Source organism: Lepidochelys kempii, chromosome 4 (assembly GCF_965140285.1).
Source record: "Lepidochelys kempii isolate rLepKem1 chromosome 4, rLepKem1.hap1, whole genome shotgun sequence".
Taxonomy (NCBI): Eukaryota; Metazoa; Chordata; order Testudines; family Cheloniidae; genus Lepidochelys; species Lepidochelys kempii.
Window position 1 is genome coordinate 122912130 of NC_136383.1, and position 16293 is coordinate 122928422.

Consider the following 16293-nt stretch of genomic DNA (forward strand, 5'->3'; position numbering starts at 1 on the left):
GACTGGACAGGGGAAACTTGAGGGGAAAAAGGGGGAAGCCAGACAAAGGAATCTTAAGAGATGATTAAGAGAGAGAGGGAGAGAGATGGTGAACCCAAGGGGGTATTGTTGGATCTGGTCCTGTGGTTTGCTGTTGTTTTCCTCTGGCACTGGGTGCCGGCAACAGGTTTATGCAAATGAGGAAAAATGTAATCATCAAATATTCAAATTAGTGCAGCTTCTCTGGGGAGAGGATGAGAGAATAAACAACACATGACTGATGTTTAGTCACGTTGCTTAATGCACTACGGCACAGGTTTTCAACCTTTTTTCATTTGCAGGCCCCTACAAAGTTTCAAATGGAGGTGTGGACCCCTTTGGAAATCTTAGACATAGTCTGCGGACCCCAAGAGTCTGCACACCACAGGTTGAAAACCACTGTTCTATGGTAACAAAAACCTTTCATGGATCCCTTAGACATAGTCTGCGGATCCCAGCGCTCCCCAGCTTGAAAACCACTGCACTACAGAAAGTTGCTCAGATACTACAGTGTTGAGCGCTGCATAAAAGCCAACATAGAGTAGAATAGTGTATTTCATTATTTGTATAAAATATCCAAATTTCCAGACCCACAGCTTTTAATAGGTCTGGTTTCATGTTATGTAACAATAACTTGGTCTGACTTAAGTCCAGGGAACCTGCAAGGAGAATCACATCTAATCCAGTTGGAATCTTCATCCTTTGTATTCTATTTTACAGGTCTGATCTGTATTATCTGTATGTTATTTAGATTGTAGGTTCTTTGGGGCTTTTTCTGGTTGTATAGAAACTGCAGTTGTATAGAGTTATATAGAGTCCTGCAGTTGCTCTGAAGCACTGCTGCCGTGTGGCACCACAATAACCACAACTTTCCCATGGTTTCTAAATCCCAATGTATTGATTGATTTTGTTTTTGCTCTACAAAAAGATTAGAACTTTACTGTGCCCCAGAAATGCATTGAGAGAAAGTTCCTTAGACAGAGAGAAATCAGAATTTCAGTATCAATTGTATTCCAGATTTTGAAGTACTGGGCAAGAGAAAGTTGGTTTCAGTCCAAACATGTGCTACCAAAATAATAGTCTGTACTGACTGAACTCTTTGAGGGTGTGTCTACACTGTAAGTGAAGGTGTGATTGTAGCTAGCTAACACAGGTAACAATAGCAGTGTAGTCGTGGTGGCACAGTCTTCAGAATAGGCTAGTGTCAAGGTTCCTTCCCCACTCTGAACGCTAGGGTACAGATGTGGGGACCTGCATGAAAAACCTCCTAAGCTTATCTTTACCAGCTTAGGTCAAAACTTCCCCAAGGTACAAAATATTCCACCCGTTGTCCTTGGATTGGCCGCTACCACCACCAGACAAATACTGGTTACTGGGGAAGAGCTGTTTGGAAACGTCTTTCCCCCCAAAATACTTCCCAAAACCTTGCACCCCACTTCCTGGACAAGGTTGGGTAAAAAGCCTCACCAATTTGCCTAGGTGACTACAGACCCAGACCCTTGGATCTTAAGAACAATGAACAATCCTCCCAACACTTGCACTCCCCCTTTCCTGGGAAATGTTGGATAAAAAGCCTCACCAATTTGCATAGGTGACCACAGACCCAAACCCTTGGATCTGAGAACAATGAAAAAGCATTCAGTTTTCTTACAAGAAGACTTTTAATAGAAATAGAAGTAAATAGAAGTAAAGAAATCACCTCTGTAAAATCAGGATGGTAGATATCTTACAGGGTAATTAGATTCAAAACACAGAGAATCCCTCTAGGCAAAATCTTAAGTTACAAAAAAGATACACAGACAGAAATAGTTATTCTATTCAGCACAATTCTTTTCTCAGCCATTTAAAGAAATCATAATCTGACACATACCTAGCTAGATTACTTACTAAAAGTTCTAAGACTCCATTCCTGGTCTATCCCGGGCAAAGACAGCATAAAGACAGACCCACAGACCCTTTGTTTCTCTCTCTCCTCCCAGCTTTTGAAAGTATCTTGTCTCCTCATTGGTCATTTTGGTCAGGTGCCAGCGAGGTTACCTTTAGCTTCTTAACCCTTTACAGGTGAGAGGAATTTTCTCTGGCCAGGAGGGATTTTAAAGGGGTTTACCCTTCCCTTTATATTTATGACAGCTAGCAACCAGACTACAAGACCTCCAGGGACTCTGGATACATATGCAGATTGCTAGCCTATGCTGAAGCCCATACCATCACATCTACATTACTGTTGTTATCTACACTAGCAAGATTAAGGCTAGCATGAGTATGCCTACTCATGCTACAATCACACCTTCACTTACAGTGTAAACATATCCTTTCTGAGAACAGGAAGGAATAGCTGGGTATAATTGCCTTGGGTGGCTTTTTAGGCATCAAAGATAAGAATAAGAGGGATTATATAAAAATGGCACAAGAGAAGTTGTGTGTTATGGACAAAAGGGCCGATTTTATGGTAGGAATTGAAGGGAGGGGAAAAGGTGATGGTACTTTCCAAACTGGGCAAGCATTGCTGATGTCCCCAGGGTTCTCTAGTTGTCATGCCTGCAGCATAAGTATTTACCATGTTCAGTAATTACTGCTTCCATGAGGAGAGTGAGAGCAAGATGATCAGACTTTTCTGCACTTGTGAGGGTAATGCATTCTGACATTTGCAGTGCCATAAGTTTCATTTGCCACTGTAGAAACAGAACTTTTAAGGTTATCTTGGTAGAAGATAACCAGGGTTATATGTGGGTTGCTCTCTCTCTCTCTCTCTCTCTCTCTCTCTTCTCAATTGTGCTTGGTGAAATCTGACGCACACAGGTCCAGCAGAGAGTTTCCGTAGGAGCTCTGGGTTAATGGTTGTCTCTGAATATCCAAACCAGCAAACAAGGTTCAGTGTGGACTACCTTCTCTGGACAGTTCAGCCACAATGTGTGTCTTGCCATGTGCTTAGTACTTAGTGCTAAAGAGATAGTCTTGTCATTGTACTGGGAAGAAATCCACTAGACTAGAGCTAGCATTGTTGGAGCCCTAACAATCTCCCAATTTTCCTACTCTCCCAGTTTCCTGCATCACATCCCACTCTTCCCAGCTGAGTGGACTCAGCCTTTCTGGAACAGGTCGGCATTATTCGTTGGCCAGAGCAGTCACTGCTGTGATATGAGGTCCTTCTTACCTCCAGGGACTGGATGTTTTGTTTCAGCAACATTCTCACAAGTGAGAGACCAGGACAGGAAACTGAACCCAAGCTCCTGTTTGTCAGAACACAACATGAGCATAAATCCCTTTGACAAGCTAGGTTTCAGAGTAGCAGCCGTGTTAGTCTGTATTCGCAAAAAGAAAAGGAGGACTTGTGGCACCTTAGAGACTAACCAATTTATTTGAGCATAAGCTTTCGTGAGCTACAGCTCACTTCATTGGATGCATAAAGTGGAAAATACAGTGAGGAGATTTATATACACACAGACCATGAAAAAATACACATTGTAAGGAGAGTGATCACTTCAGAGGAGCTATTACCAGCAGGAGAGTGGGGTGGGGGGAGAGAAAACCTTTTGAAGTGATAATCAAGGTGGGCCATTTCCAGCACATTTCCAGGAGTTAATAAGAATGTCTGAGGAACAGTGGGTGGGTATTGGAGTTGTAAGAATGCTTGATAGAGATCTTGTAGGTGTTTGTCTGAGGGGTTGGAGCAAATGCGGTTGTATCGTAGAGCTTCTTACAACTACAATACCCACCTGCTGAAATGAAAAAACAGATTGACAGAGCCAGAAGAGTACCCAGAAGTCACCTACTACAGGACAGGCCCAACAAAGAGAATAACAGAACGCCACTAGCCGTCACCTTCAGCCCCCAACTAAAACCTCTCCAACGCATTATCAAGGATCTACAACCTATCCTGAAGGACGACCCATCACTCTCACAAATCTTGGGAGACAGGCCAGTCCTTGCCTACAGACAGCCCCCCAACCTGAAGCAAATACTCACCAGCAACCACACAACAGAACACTAACCCAGGAACCTATCCTTGCAACAAAGCCCATTGCCAACTGTGTCCACATATCTATTCAGGGGACACTATCATAGGGCTTAATCACATCAGCCACACGATCAGAGGCTCGTTCACCTGCACATCTACCAATGTGATATATGCCATCATGTGCCAGCAATGCCCCTCTGCCATGTACATTGGTCAGACTGGACAGTCTCTACGTAAAAGAATAAATGGACGCAAATCAGATGTCAAGAATTATAACATTCATAAACCAGTTGGAGAACACTTCAGTCTCTCTGGTCACTCCATTTCTGATCTCAAAGTGACTATCCTTCAACAAAAAAACTTTGAAAACAGACTCCAACAAGAGACTGCTGAATTGGAATTAATTTGCAAATTGGATACAATTAACTTAGGCTTGAATAGAGACTGGGAGTGGTTGAGTCATTATACTAAGTAAAACTATTTCCCCTTGTTTATTCCTACCTCCCGCCCCCACTGTTCCCCAGACGTTCTTATTAACTCCTGGAAATGTGCTGGAAATGGCCCACCTTGATTATCACTTCAAAAGGTTTTCTCTCCCCCCACCCCACTCTCCTGCTGGTAATAGCTCCTCTGAAGTGATCACTCTCCTTACAATGTGTATTTTTTCATGGTCTGTGTGTATATAAATCTCCTCACTGTATTTTCCACTTTATGCATCCAATGAAGTGAGCTGTAGCTCACGAAAGCTTATGCTCAAATAAATTGGTTAGTCTCTAAGGTGCCACAAGTACTCCTTTTCTTTTTGACAAGCTAGAGGCAGGCTGCCCTTAAATAAACTGGCATTTGTCCTCAAACTTTGAGTCTTCATTATGTAGCCTTTCTATGCATACAAGGGCCAATCTGCTCACTTTTTCCTACAGATGGACCCAAAGCAGAACACAACATCCAAATCCTCCAAAGTCAGGGGGAGTCTGGAGCCAGGTCCAAACTGAGTAACTCAGGAGCCTCTCTGCTCCTGTGTGCCAGGGAGATGTTATCCTTGTTTTATCACCATAAAAAGCTGTGTAGCAGATTTGCTGCATATCGAAATGAATTGGACACCACATGCCTTTTTGTTCCAGTGTCTCCAACTCCTGTCACTTTGTCACAAGACATGTAGTATTTGATGTTTTTTCTTAAACATCCAGATCCTGGATTCATGTAAGGTTCCTATCTTTCATTCACTGTCTGTTTTCCCTCATGCTGTGTTAACAAGTTTGATTCTTTTTTTTTTTAACTCATTCTCCTTTATCTCCAAAATCACTCTTCTTATTCATTTTCAATATTTTTTCTTTCTTCTGCTTTTTTCTTAACACTTTATTTAATATTCTCTCCCTCTTATTTTAGCACCCTCCCCCCCGATGCTTATTATTTCTTTTCCCCCTCCTTGATGTTCCTGCTGTGGCCTTCTCTGCCTGTCATCTATTCTCCGGCAGATTTTCTTTGGCCCCTGTGCACAATAGAGCAATGGGCCAGTTGGCGCTGAGAGCAAGGTGTTCTCTCTATTCTGTTTGCAGATCTCTAAAGCACTGGTAGACAGTGCCTCAGAGATTAAATATATTGTACGTTTCAATTTCCTGCTGCATGCAGAGCGAATGGAGCAGTGCAGCTCAGGAGAAGGACCATAAAATAAAAGCCTGTTGGTGCTGGTGCATTGTTACCACCCTGCTTTCAGCAGTGTCTTCAGAGTAATGCTTGGAATTTAATTTACAAAGCTTGCTGTACTTCCTATCATATTATATTTTTATCCTCTCATGAGACCTCTCTTAAACAATCTTTCAAAAATCTCTTCTAGAGAGCTCAATGTTTAGTACATACAGTAACTCCCAAAAGCCAGCTCCCAAGGCTGTGTGAGACGGGGGCTGAAGATCCTTGGAGAGGGATCCTGGTTGTAAATTGTATTGTCCTTGGTGCCTGCCTGGTTTAAAATATGGCTAAATCTTTAAAGGCTCAATGCAAAGTGTTGAGCACTTTGTCTGCAATTCAGCACAGCACTTAAGCACATGCTTACCTTTAAGAAAGTGCCTACTTGTCTCAAAGTTAAGCCTGTGCTTTTGCACCCCATAGGAAGATTTTTCAGCCACAAATTCTTCTGCAGGAATGAACACAGGATTGGAAACCATGAGTCTCAACTTTTAATCTGGTCCACCGCTGTGGTCCTGAGCAAATAATTTATTTCTTGTTGATTTTTAACATCCACAAACTGACTGATTTACCAACCTTTACAGGGAAAGTGTGACTGAGGATTAATTAGTTATGTTTGCACAGCATTTGAACATGTTCTATATGTGCTAAGTGTTATTTCAGGGATATGTTGAAGTGCAGCTGATATTGGATTGGTGCATGTAGGGTGGGAAGTAAAAGCCAGAATCGATACGCCACAGGGCTAAATTCACAGCTGCACTTGAACTGTTTTAGCATTTGCTGGGTCACTGGTTAGGAAAGGGAGTACCCTTTAGGTTAGCTCACAATATACTGTACTGTGATAAGAAGAACGATGAGTAAGCCAACGATAAGATGCATGAAGTCACTTTTGGGGAACAGAGAATTACTATATTTAATTTTGAAAAGTAATATATAGAGAGTATATCAAGTAATAATATATATACACTCCTTCTATATCTTGAGTACCAATGAGGCATATAATTTTCCAAGTAATATTGTCATTATACATGTCAAGGAGGGAACAAAGGTAAATACCACCTAATTTGCAGTGAAGTTAATCTGGCACAATTTTACACAAGTAAAATTCTTGTGTAGCCATTAACTCTGGGTTATAAGCAGGGGTGAAAGTAAGTCGACTGACTTACCGGTACGCTGGGGCCAGCTCTGGCCCCCGGAAGGGGCGGAGCTGAGGGGGTCAGAGCCAGCCCCAGCCCACCCTGTAAGGTAAGTGCCCCTCTTTTTCCTCCTCCCCTTCCCCACCCCCGCCAGTAGCAGCAGCAGCCCAGGGCTCCTGGGGCTATTTAAAGGGCCCGGGGCTCCACTGCTTCTACTGCCCTGGTCCTTTAATTAGCTGCCAGAGCCCTGGAGAAACAGCGCGGCTCCAGCGGCTATTTAAAGGACCTGGGCGGCAGAGGCAGCTGGAGCCCCGGCCCTTTAAATAGCTCCTGGAGCCCCCGCTACCCCAGGGCTCTGGGGGCTATTTAAGGGGCCTGTGGCTCCCCTGCTTCTATCACCCCGGTCCTTTAAATAGCTCCCGGAGCCCTGGAGTAGCAGTGGCGGGGCTCCGATGGCTATTTAAAGGGCCGGGGCGGTAGAAGCAGGGGAGCCCCAGGCCCTTTAAATAGCCGCCGGAGCCCCACAGCTGCTACCCCAGGGCTCCAGCAGCGGGGCTCTGGAGGCAATTTAAAGGGCCTGGGGCTCCAGCCACTGCTGGGAGCCCCAGGCCCTTTAAATTGCACCCTGGGGAAGCCGGGCTGCCCCAGTAAGGTGCACTGGGGCGTACCGGCTTACTTTCACCTCTGGTTATAAGATATTGGTATGCTTATGAAATCAGGGTATATTCATTCCACTACTTCTTTATTGGAGGTATTTATTCCATTTATTCTCTTTTAGGAACTTGCTTTTTGGCAATTTAGTTACTTTTTTTCTTTCCCGAGTTCTTTAGGCCTACTACTTAAATGATTCTACCTTTACAATTTCATTTTGTTTTTAGAGTATTCCCCCTAAAAGCATGTCCTTTGTCCAATCAATCCTTCACATTTTGAATAATTAAAAATGAAACATTCCTTTCTCTACTAGTTTAGTTCCCAAAATATACCTAGTTGTGCATTTCAAAGTATGGGAACTCAGAAAAATAGAAAGCTTTTTGAATTTTGAAGTTGTGCTCATAGTTTTTTCTAATTTCGTTAACCTGCTTGTTAAAATATTTTATTGATTGAATTGTGCGTATGGTTTATTTTTAATTTAACATTCATTGCTTTAATTTGGTAAATTTTACATGAAATTAAAATAATATTTCACAGAAGACTATGTTGGGATTTGACCTTTTCATTCATTTAATTAAGTCTCCCACCATTGTTCTTCCTTGCTGACCCTACCTCCAACTCACTTGCCATTTGACCTGTGTATTAAATGTATCATATGTTTATCTCTGGTTGATACTATGTTCCCTGAGGAAGGGACCTTGTCTCTTTTCTGCTGATAAAGCAACAGACATATGCCCTGCACACTCTAATAACCGACAGATCTAGACTTGGGAATTTGTGTAAATATTTCCAGGAGTTTACCTTTCATTATGTCCAGAGATTCTTTCCTGGGCAGCACTTAACTTGCCCTTGATTAGATTTTTATTAACTTAATTAAGCAATGGTCTACATCACGTTGACACCCATAATTCCAGGCTCTCCAGGGTGATGTCAGCTTGCCACTAGCAGAAGCAGGTGAGCAGAAGTGAGCCTCATGTGTTTTGCTTTTCAAGGGGCAGCTCACTTCACTGCTTTGCTTTTGTGGAAGATTACAGAAGTTATTGAAAGAAAAACAAGGGCAATATTGTTAAGGAATACTTTAAAATTCTTTCTCTGTTAACATTGGCTGTACCCTTAATGTTGCTCTCTGATTGAATTGAGGTGTTTGAGTTAGGGATCAAAGGTGTTACCTTAGGATAGGCTCTGGGTATAATAGGCCAGGGGAAGCTAAGCCTCCCATGGCGCAGCTGCCGCCATCGGATACCAAGTTGCAGGTTTTGGTGGTTTGCACGGGGGAAGTTTTTGCTTATTAATATGTGCCATGCAGGTTCTGGGGTTGCTGAGGAGGCAGTGTTTGCTACTCAGCTTCCCAGGTTCATCAGTAATCTCCCTGGACTCCAGAGAGATTACTGATGAACCTGGGAAGCTGAGTAGCAAATACCACCACCTTAGCTACCCTGGAACCTGCATGGCTCATATAAAAATCTCTTTCCCTGGGTGGCTTGGGGTCTCGGAAGGAGAGGTGTGATGTGGCTGGGGGATTGCCCGGGACTCCTCCCACAGTTGAGGGGGGCTCGGCATTCCAGCTAGCTCGAGGTTTCTCCGGCAGTGTGGGGCGGGGGTGGGGGGGAACCTCATGGGAGGGAGCAGGGCCGTGGGCAGAAGGGGTGGGGCCTAGCTTCCCCAAAGGGGGGTCCACCTGCCTCCCATGATCTTTAGAAAGGTAAAGGCTCTATTTAAACTCAATGTTTGGATTGACTGGTGCTTCTGATACTGTGGTCTTTGTACAGGCAAACTTCCACTCAGAGCAATGAGAGTGTTTCTGAGGGCTTAAGCAAGGAAAGAAGGATCAGGCCCTTAGTTGATTATCTGGAGAGATGTGGGGGTGAGGAGGGGGTTAACCAAATTGAGGAAAAAGTGGGTTGCCTTGTCTGTAGTGAAGTCTTGACAGGCTAGTGAATACAAAGCTGTACTCTAGGCTTCTTCTCACGGTTACATTGCCGAAAAATACTTATGGTTCCATCTCTGTATTTAACATTCCTGCCTGTTAAGGGGCTTATTCCTTCACCCACTTACTTCCCTGGTCCTTCTCACATGAACAGAGAGCAACAATACCCGAAGTCCAAAGGTGCAAACAATTCAATGTTTATTGGGGTGAACTTCCAGCAAGCATGATTCCAGTTTCCTTCCTTAGTATCCTCCTTCCCAGCTCTGACACCACAGAGCCTTACACCTGTGTCCCTGTTCCCATTCCTACCCTTAGCCAAACATTATTCCAATTTCCTTACCCCCGTTCCCTGGTCCCCTTTCCCCCTTTAGTAAAACATGATTCCAATTTCCGCACCCCCATTCCCTGTTCCCATCTCCCCCACCCACACACCCATCCCCTCCCACCCACGCCCACTCACTTCCTCATTGACTACAGATTATATAGTAAAACTTGAGTTCTGCTTAGCTATACCTTAACCCATCATTTTCCTGAAATTTAACTAACCAATCCTAACATATTGTAACATGATTATGTAACCAATTATATCCCACCACCTTAATTAGTTTACACCCAGCAAAATTAATTATACAGCAGACAGGAACAATCACAGAACCAGACAGAGATTATACAGACAAACGATAGCAAAGTGGGAACTATAATGACAAGACAATACAGAAGTGAGGATTTCACATCCCAGTTATTGATAAGTGAGTTCTTGCCAGACAGGATGCTATCAAACTAAGTTTCCTTTTACATTTTCTAGGCACTTCCCTTTCTCTGGAGGTGATAGGAATACAATCCTGTTCTGATAGTGCCTAACAGCCCAACAGCACCTTATTTCAATGTGACTAGTTTGGAATGTGAGGATGTGACCGTTCGCTTCCTAGCTTATGGCTGCCTCTGCTGCTTAGCCAAAGGCCTTAGCCTAAGACAAGGGCCTCAAACTGTCACAGTAAGAGAAGGCCCTTACACCAGCAGACAGTGATTTTGATTCTTTCTTTTATACCTCTAGAACTAGCCAAGTGATAAGAATACACCTAAATTCTTAAAGTACAGGCCTTTGCAGACAGGCCTGAAAATCTATATCCTAACACTGCCTTTTATACTTTTTCTATCATTTTCAGTTTCACAGGATACTCTTTATTTCCTGAGTTAAACAGCTACGTAGTGGTTCCATATTCTGTTAATTGACTACCCTGCTGTACCCCAGAGGTGGCTGTATTTTAGTGGTGGGAAAAGTGACCCCTCTATTAGCCTTTTCTCAGCCTAAATCATAGAATCATAGAATATCAGGGTTAGAAGGGACCTCAGGAGGTCATCTAGTCCAACCCCCTGCTCAAAGCAGGACCAATCCCCAATTAAATCAAACATCAAATGGATGTTTGTAGAGCACTTTGCGATACTAGTCAGAAAGCTGCTATTGTTATATACATTTAATATCTTATTCCTCCTGTTCCCTGGAGGCCCCCAAGTATCACGTGGTTATTTTTGTTCTAGTGTGATATATGCTCCGTGTTGTTGTGTTTTTGATAGATCCTCCTGAATGGGTACCAGATGAAGTCTGTAGCTACTGCACTGCATGCAAAGCGCCTTTCACAGTAATTCGCAGGAAACATCATTGCAGGAGCTGTGGCAAGGTAATGACTCAGTAAAAACAACTGATATGCTGTCTGCTGAAAAGAAGAGCAAATTCATGCAAACCCCAGAAATTCACAGTGCAGAGGCAACCATGCCCTCTGCATCATAAAACCCTTGAGCCCAAGATTTTTTTAAGGGACTTGTGATTTTGGGTGCCTATATTTGTGGGAGCCCAATTTGACACATTAAAAGGGCATGATTTTGTGAAAGTCAGGAGCAATCATCCTCTCAAAATCAGGCCCTTTTAAGGTGTCTCAGGTTGGGCACTCAGACTCAATACTAGGTTTTTTTAAAATATTGCCTCGAAGCTTTAACAATTTCCAGCAGCCTGCAGTGTGGGAATGGCAAATGTTCCAGCTTTGGGCACTCTGTGTCCTTGCTTTTGCATGTGTTTACGTTGCATACAGCATTGTGTACAAAGTGTATGAGCTGCTCAGCAAGTGTGAGTGGGAAGGTTAAGCGTTAGTCACACTGAGGTCCTGCGCACTGAACAGTAGTGAGTCTCCAATCCCTTCTGCACTTTCTCTTTCTTGTAAGTGCACAGGAGAAAAAGAGATGAGATAGAGAATGGGTGTTTCCAAGGAAACATGCGGTTAGTCCTTTCTTACAATGTTACACTTAAGTTGCAATTTAAATAATGCTTCAAGAGTCCAATCCACCATAGTCTCACTTATGCAAGGAGTCCCATTGACTTTAATAGCACTGTTCACGTGAGTAAGGAGTACACACATAAGAGACGCTATGCAGGGTCAAGGTACAGTTTATTGTGGTCCCTGCCCGATGAAGGCTTTTAGCTAAAATACACTACAAGGTGTTTGTCGTAGAGTTGCCATCTCAGACTGCTTCTTCATGGCACGGAGTGGCCTTGAGAACGCCCCACCCTCAGTTTCCCCTTCTCAGGATTCCTCAAGAATACATGTAGGCTAATAACAGCCGTATCACAGGACAGTTTATTATTATGGACATCTGAAATCCCAAAATGGACTTCAAAGGTCCTGGCACAAGCACCTTCTGTGATGCTTGGCTCTTGATCAGTCTCAATCGTTCTTCAGACTGGAAGACTCTCAGGTGTACCCCTGGCGCCCTCTACTAGAGTTCAAAAGCAGGAATAATGCAAACCTTGTCCACCCACCTGGGCTTCATAAAAGACTTGCGTCTTTTCTGGCTCCCTGCCCCATTACGGGATAGTGGCCTCAGGAGTGCACCCCTGGGCCTTCCTCTTGCTCCAAAGTCTGCTTCTCACACTACCCAGGCCTCCTGGCTTCCATCCCGTCTCTCTTCCTGGAGAGCGCCTACAGAGCTTTCTGCTCTCCACTGCTTTTTGCTCAGGCAATGAGACCTCCGTGTCTGCTCTCTCTGTCCCCTTCCTGGCTGACTCTCAGTTCAGGCCTGACTCACCCAGAGTCCCTCCCCCAGGAGGACCCAGGTGCCTTCTCTTAAGCCCAACTCGGAGGTCAGCTGACTAGTCACAGTGCACTGGCCTCATCCCTCTTAAAGGGCCTATGACAGTGTTGCTTCCTAGTTCCAACACCTCACATAAAAGGGTCATGCACACAATTTTCTGTTCCTTCCTTTTTAAGAAAACAGATTTAGTCATGTCAAATAAAAAAAAACAGTAAGTGGAATCAATCTCTCTTGTATTTTTCAGATCTTCTGCTCTCGCTGTTCCTCCCACTCTGCTCCATTACCTCGCTATGGTCAGATGAAGCCTGTCCGTGTCTGCACTCACTGTTACATGTTCCATGTCACTCCTTTCTACAGTGACAAAGCTGGTATCTGACATAATAAACTAGTGATGTACCTATTGGAGTCTTATATGGACTGATATTACATTTGATCTAAGCCAAGAATTAACTTGAAAGAAGGACCTTGTGTGGGCATGTAGGCTTTGTCATCCATTACTATAAATTTTGTACAGGCAGTTTTTATTGTATTTTATTAAGCTGCTAAAGGGAAGCATGACGCGTCTGTAGCTGTTAGGCTACAGTACAGTCTTCCATAAATTTCTAATGTTAATGTTACAATGCCATATGCAGAATAAAGCACACTGCGTGGAAAGAAATAGGGCTCAGAGAATTGAACAAATGTTGCTGCTTATTTTACAAATTAAGAACAGAGTAGGTGGTTGATTCTAACTTACTCATCACAGCAAATCATTTCCAAACCTACGACACTTCTGCATTCACTCCTGTTCTGGGATGCTTCTGAATGTGAAGATCAGCTCTTTCCCGCCGATTGCTATTTAGCTTTTCCATTGCTGGATATAAGCTACCTGAGCTAACATTAATTGAGGCAAAATATTTCAAACTTACATTCAGTATTCATGTAGGCAAAATTCTCTTTGAACCAAATAGGAAGAACTGAAGTTTCCAGAGCAGAATATTTCTGTTGCCTTTCATTTATTCATCACAGCAACAATTCAGTGTCTTCTAAAAATTAATTCTTACATATTTTAATTTAATTCTATATAATTTGTGATGTTTGAAGTTGTTTACATGCAGCATAGTTCAGACCAATTCCTGGTAATAAAAATATAACATGTGAGAAAGACTTTGGTTTGCAATATCAATAATGAAATACTAACTAAAAAACAGCTCCAGAGGAGATATTCAACAAATTAATGAATTACTGTTAGAAAAAACCACATATTTTTGGAAAAGTTAAGCACTATAAATGTCACATGTTACAGAACTTATCCCAAGCTGTGTTTTTTAAATTTTTAAAATGATTTTCTAAAGGCGAACATTAAACAATACTGTATATTTTTATTCAAAAGGTCTGAAATATTGGCCTAGCATCTGAAGTTTCTTATCGTCCATAGTTGGCTGAATAATTTTATAAAATATTTCATACTCTTACTTTTAGATCACCCTGCTACCACCCCAGAAGACATTTACATTTATTTTAAGCACCACAGATAGATTTTGGTTCTCCTTGGATTGGAAAAAAATTCACATAGATTCATGCAATGATCTTGCACAAAGAGCTGTGTGAGTACTGGATTTTCAAAGGTGTTTGGACATGCTTTGAGTTAGCCACATTAAAAGAACAATGCAGCATGCTGTGGTTAGAGAGGAAATTATAGCAAGAGCTTTTTGTGGTATCCCATTTGGTGACTTGCAGTATCACACAGTGTTTCAAGCTAACGGAGAGAAGATAAAAAAGTTGTTTGCGCCTTTTTGCTCAAGAAGGGTCCTCATTTAAAATGACAAAGAAAATCTAGTCAGTATTTGTTTGTGTGTATGTGTGTACATTCCCTTTGCTTTGTGATTTTTTATCCAATGCAAATGAGCCATATAAGGGTATACAGCTTGTTGAAATTGCTGCCATATAAATCAGATTAAACAGCTTCACTAGTTTATGTGAAATGCACAAGCCTTATGAAGCTAGCTGTGGGTAAATTCAGCTGTGGTATGTTCTCACTTTATTTATATATATGTTTTTTGCAAAGTCTCTTTCACATAATCCTCAAATTGGAGTGTCATCATTCACCAGAGTTTAGCTGGCTCAGGGTGGATAGCTTAGATGTGAGGTGGGTCGTATGGTACAAGCAGTGATACTTATTCAGGCTTAAATCTCAGGCTTCACATTGCAATGATTATTGCAGTTTTATTTTTTGAGAAACAACAAATCTAATGCTTCTTTTATAGGATGAAAAAAATAAAATGCAACCAACTTCAATTGTGAAATAAATATGCACAAAAGTTGCTTCTGTGAAAAAAATCTCATTTAATGGGCTGAATATTATTTATTCAAGCTTGTTTTTATTTTGTAAATGCTGTAATTCAGAATCATTTCCATAAATATGATATTTAAGGATCTCAGACACTATAGTTTCTTATGTAAATACAAACTCCTATTTCTCTTACTGAAAAGCACAATGACTATATCAATACTAAAATGCATTTGCCTCAAGGAAGACTTTCGTCTTGTAATCTCTTCAAATAATTAAAACGTCAAGACTTTCTACTTCCATGTGCTGGATTGCTGTTTCATTTATTGGTCTGTTTACACACAGTGACAGTTGACATCCTGTCAAAGAAATCGGTCTCAATCCATTCACACTGTACCTAGTTTATAGGTTACACAGGAGAAACAAAAGGTTTAAACTTTTAGGAAGCAATTTTTCCCTTTGCAGAGGGAAAGTGAAAGGCCTTTTTAACATTCAGGGCTTAAATGATGCATAGGCCCTTGTGTTGGTGTTCTACACAGGGATGAATTTCATCCTTTGAGAATGTGTTGTACGTTATGTCCTTATGTGCAATGACTGCTTTGCAAATTGGATATACTGGGTCAGACAGTGTCAGATTTAAAGAAGAATCCATTCTATGAATGACTAAAATCTACAGTAAGAATAATCTTCCCTGGATTTACCGGAAGTGTTCTTTATACATATGCCTGACACAGCGAACAGCACAACATGTCAGTTGTGAAAGTTGTGGGAGTGTAATACATCCTGTGAAACAGGTTTCAAATAATCTGAAAAACTATCTTTGGATGGCCCTTTTACTCGATAAAAGCATGTTGTGGCCATGTAACCACAGCTTCTTAGTACTATAATAGTAGTAAAAGTTGAACGGAGATGCTAACAGTAACAACTAATTTTTGTATCTGTGGGTAACATCATAGTTTCAGTGGGGTTAGTGTACAGAATATTTAGGGCCAAATAATGTTCCTAATGACTTTAGTGGAAGTTACGTAAAACTGAAGGCAGAATTTGGTCCTAAAAGAGCATGTCCGTGGCATCCACAATGGTTCACAATCTGTCTAGAACAGGAAACGGGGCAGTCTTGGGTTTTTTCCCACAACCATGATTCTATTCCTTATTTGCCAGCTCCTTTCAAAGGGGTCACGGGAGAGACTGGAAGTGAACAAAAGCAGCATTACCTTTGATGGCCGTAATTCACATGGTCAGGGATCTCCTAACAAGCGGAGTATATACGTAACAAGGCTGGTTTCTGAGGAAGCCAAAGAAAAATTATAAAATAATCATCTCTCCATGTTTATATTAATGAGTCTTTGCTTCCTGATCACTCTCATACAGTTGGTAAAGTGTGGTGGGGTATCAAGGGCTCCCTCTTGTCATGAAAGAAATAGGAATAAAAACTATACTTTGACTTCAGAGAGAGCCTATTAGCCAAGAACCTCAAAACACTTTAAAAACATTAAACAGGCCTCACTACAGACCCATGAAGAGGGAGAGATCAAATGGATGGGCAAGGAAGATGACTGTGTCTGCA

General features: G+C 42.1%; 1 protein-coding gene across 3 annotated transcripts in view; it reads left to right on the forward strand.

Moving 5' to 3' along the window:
• Window positions 1–14760, forward strand: part of ZFYVE28 (zinc finger FYVE-type containing 28) — a 311136-nt gene extending 296376 nt beyond the window's left edge. For all 3 annotated transcript variants that reach the window (XM_073342720.2, XM_078852596.1, XM_078852595.1), the window contains 2 exons: window positions 10949–11052; window positions 12702–14760. In XM_073342720.2, the coding sequence (XP_073198821.1) occupies window positions 10949–11052; window positions 12702–12833 (236 nt within the window). In that variant the 3' untranslated portion in view covers window positions 12834–14760. The remainder of the gene's footprint in view (window positions 1–10948; window positions 11053–12701) is intronic.
• Window positions 14761–16293: the final 1533 nt, after the last annotated feature.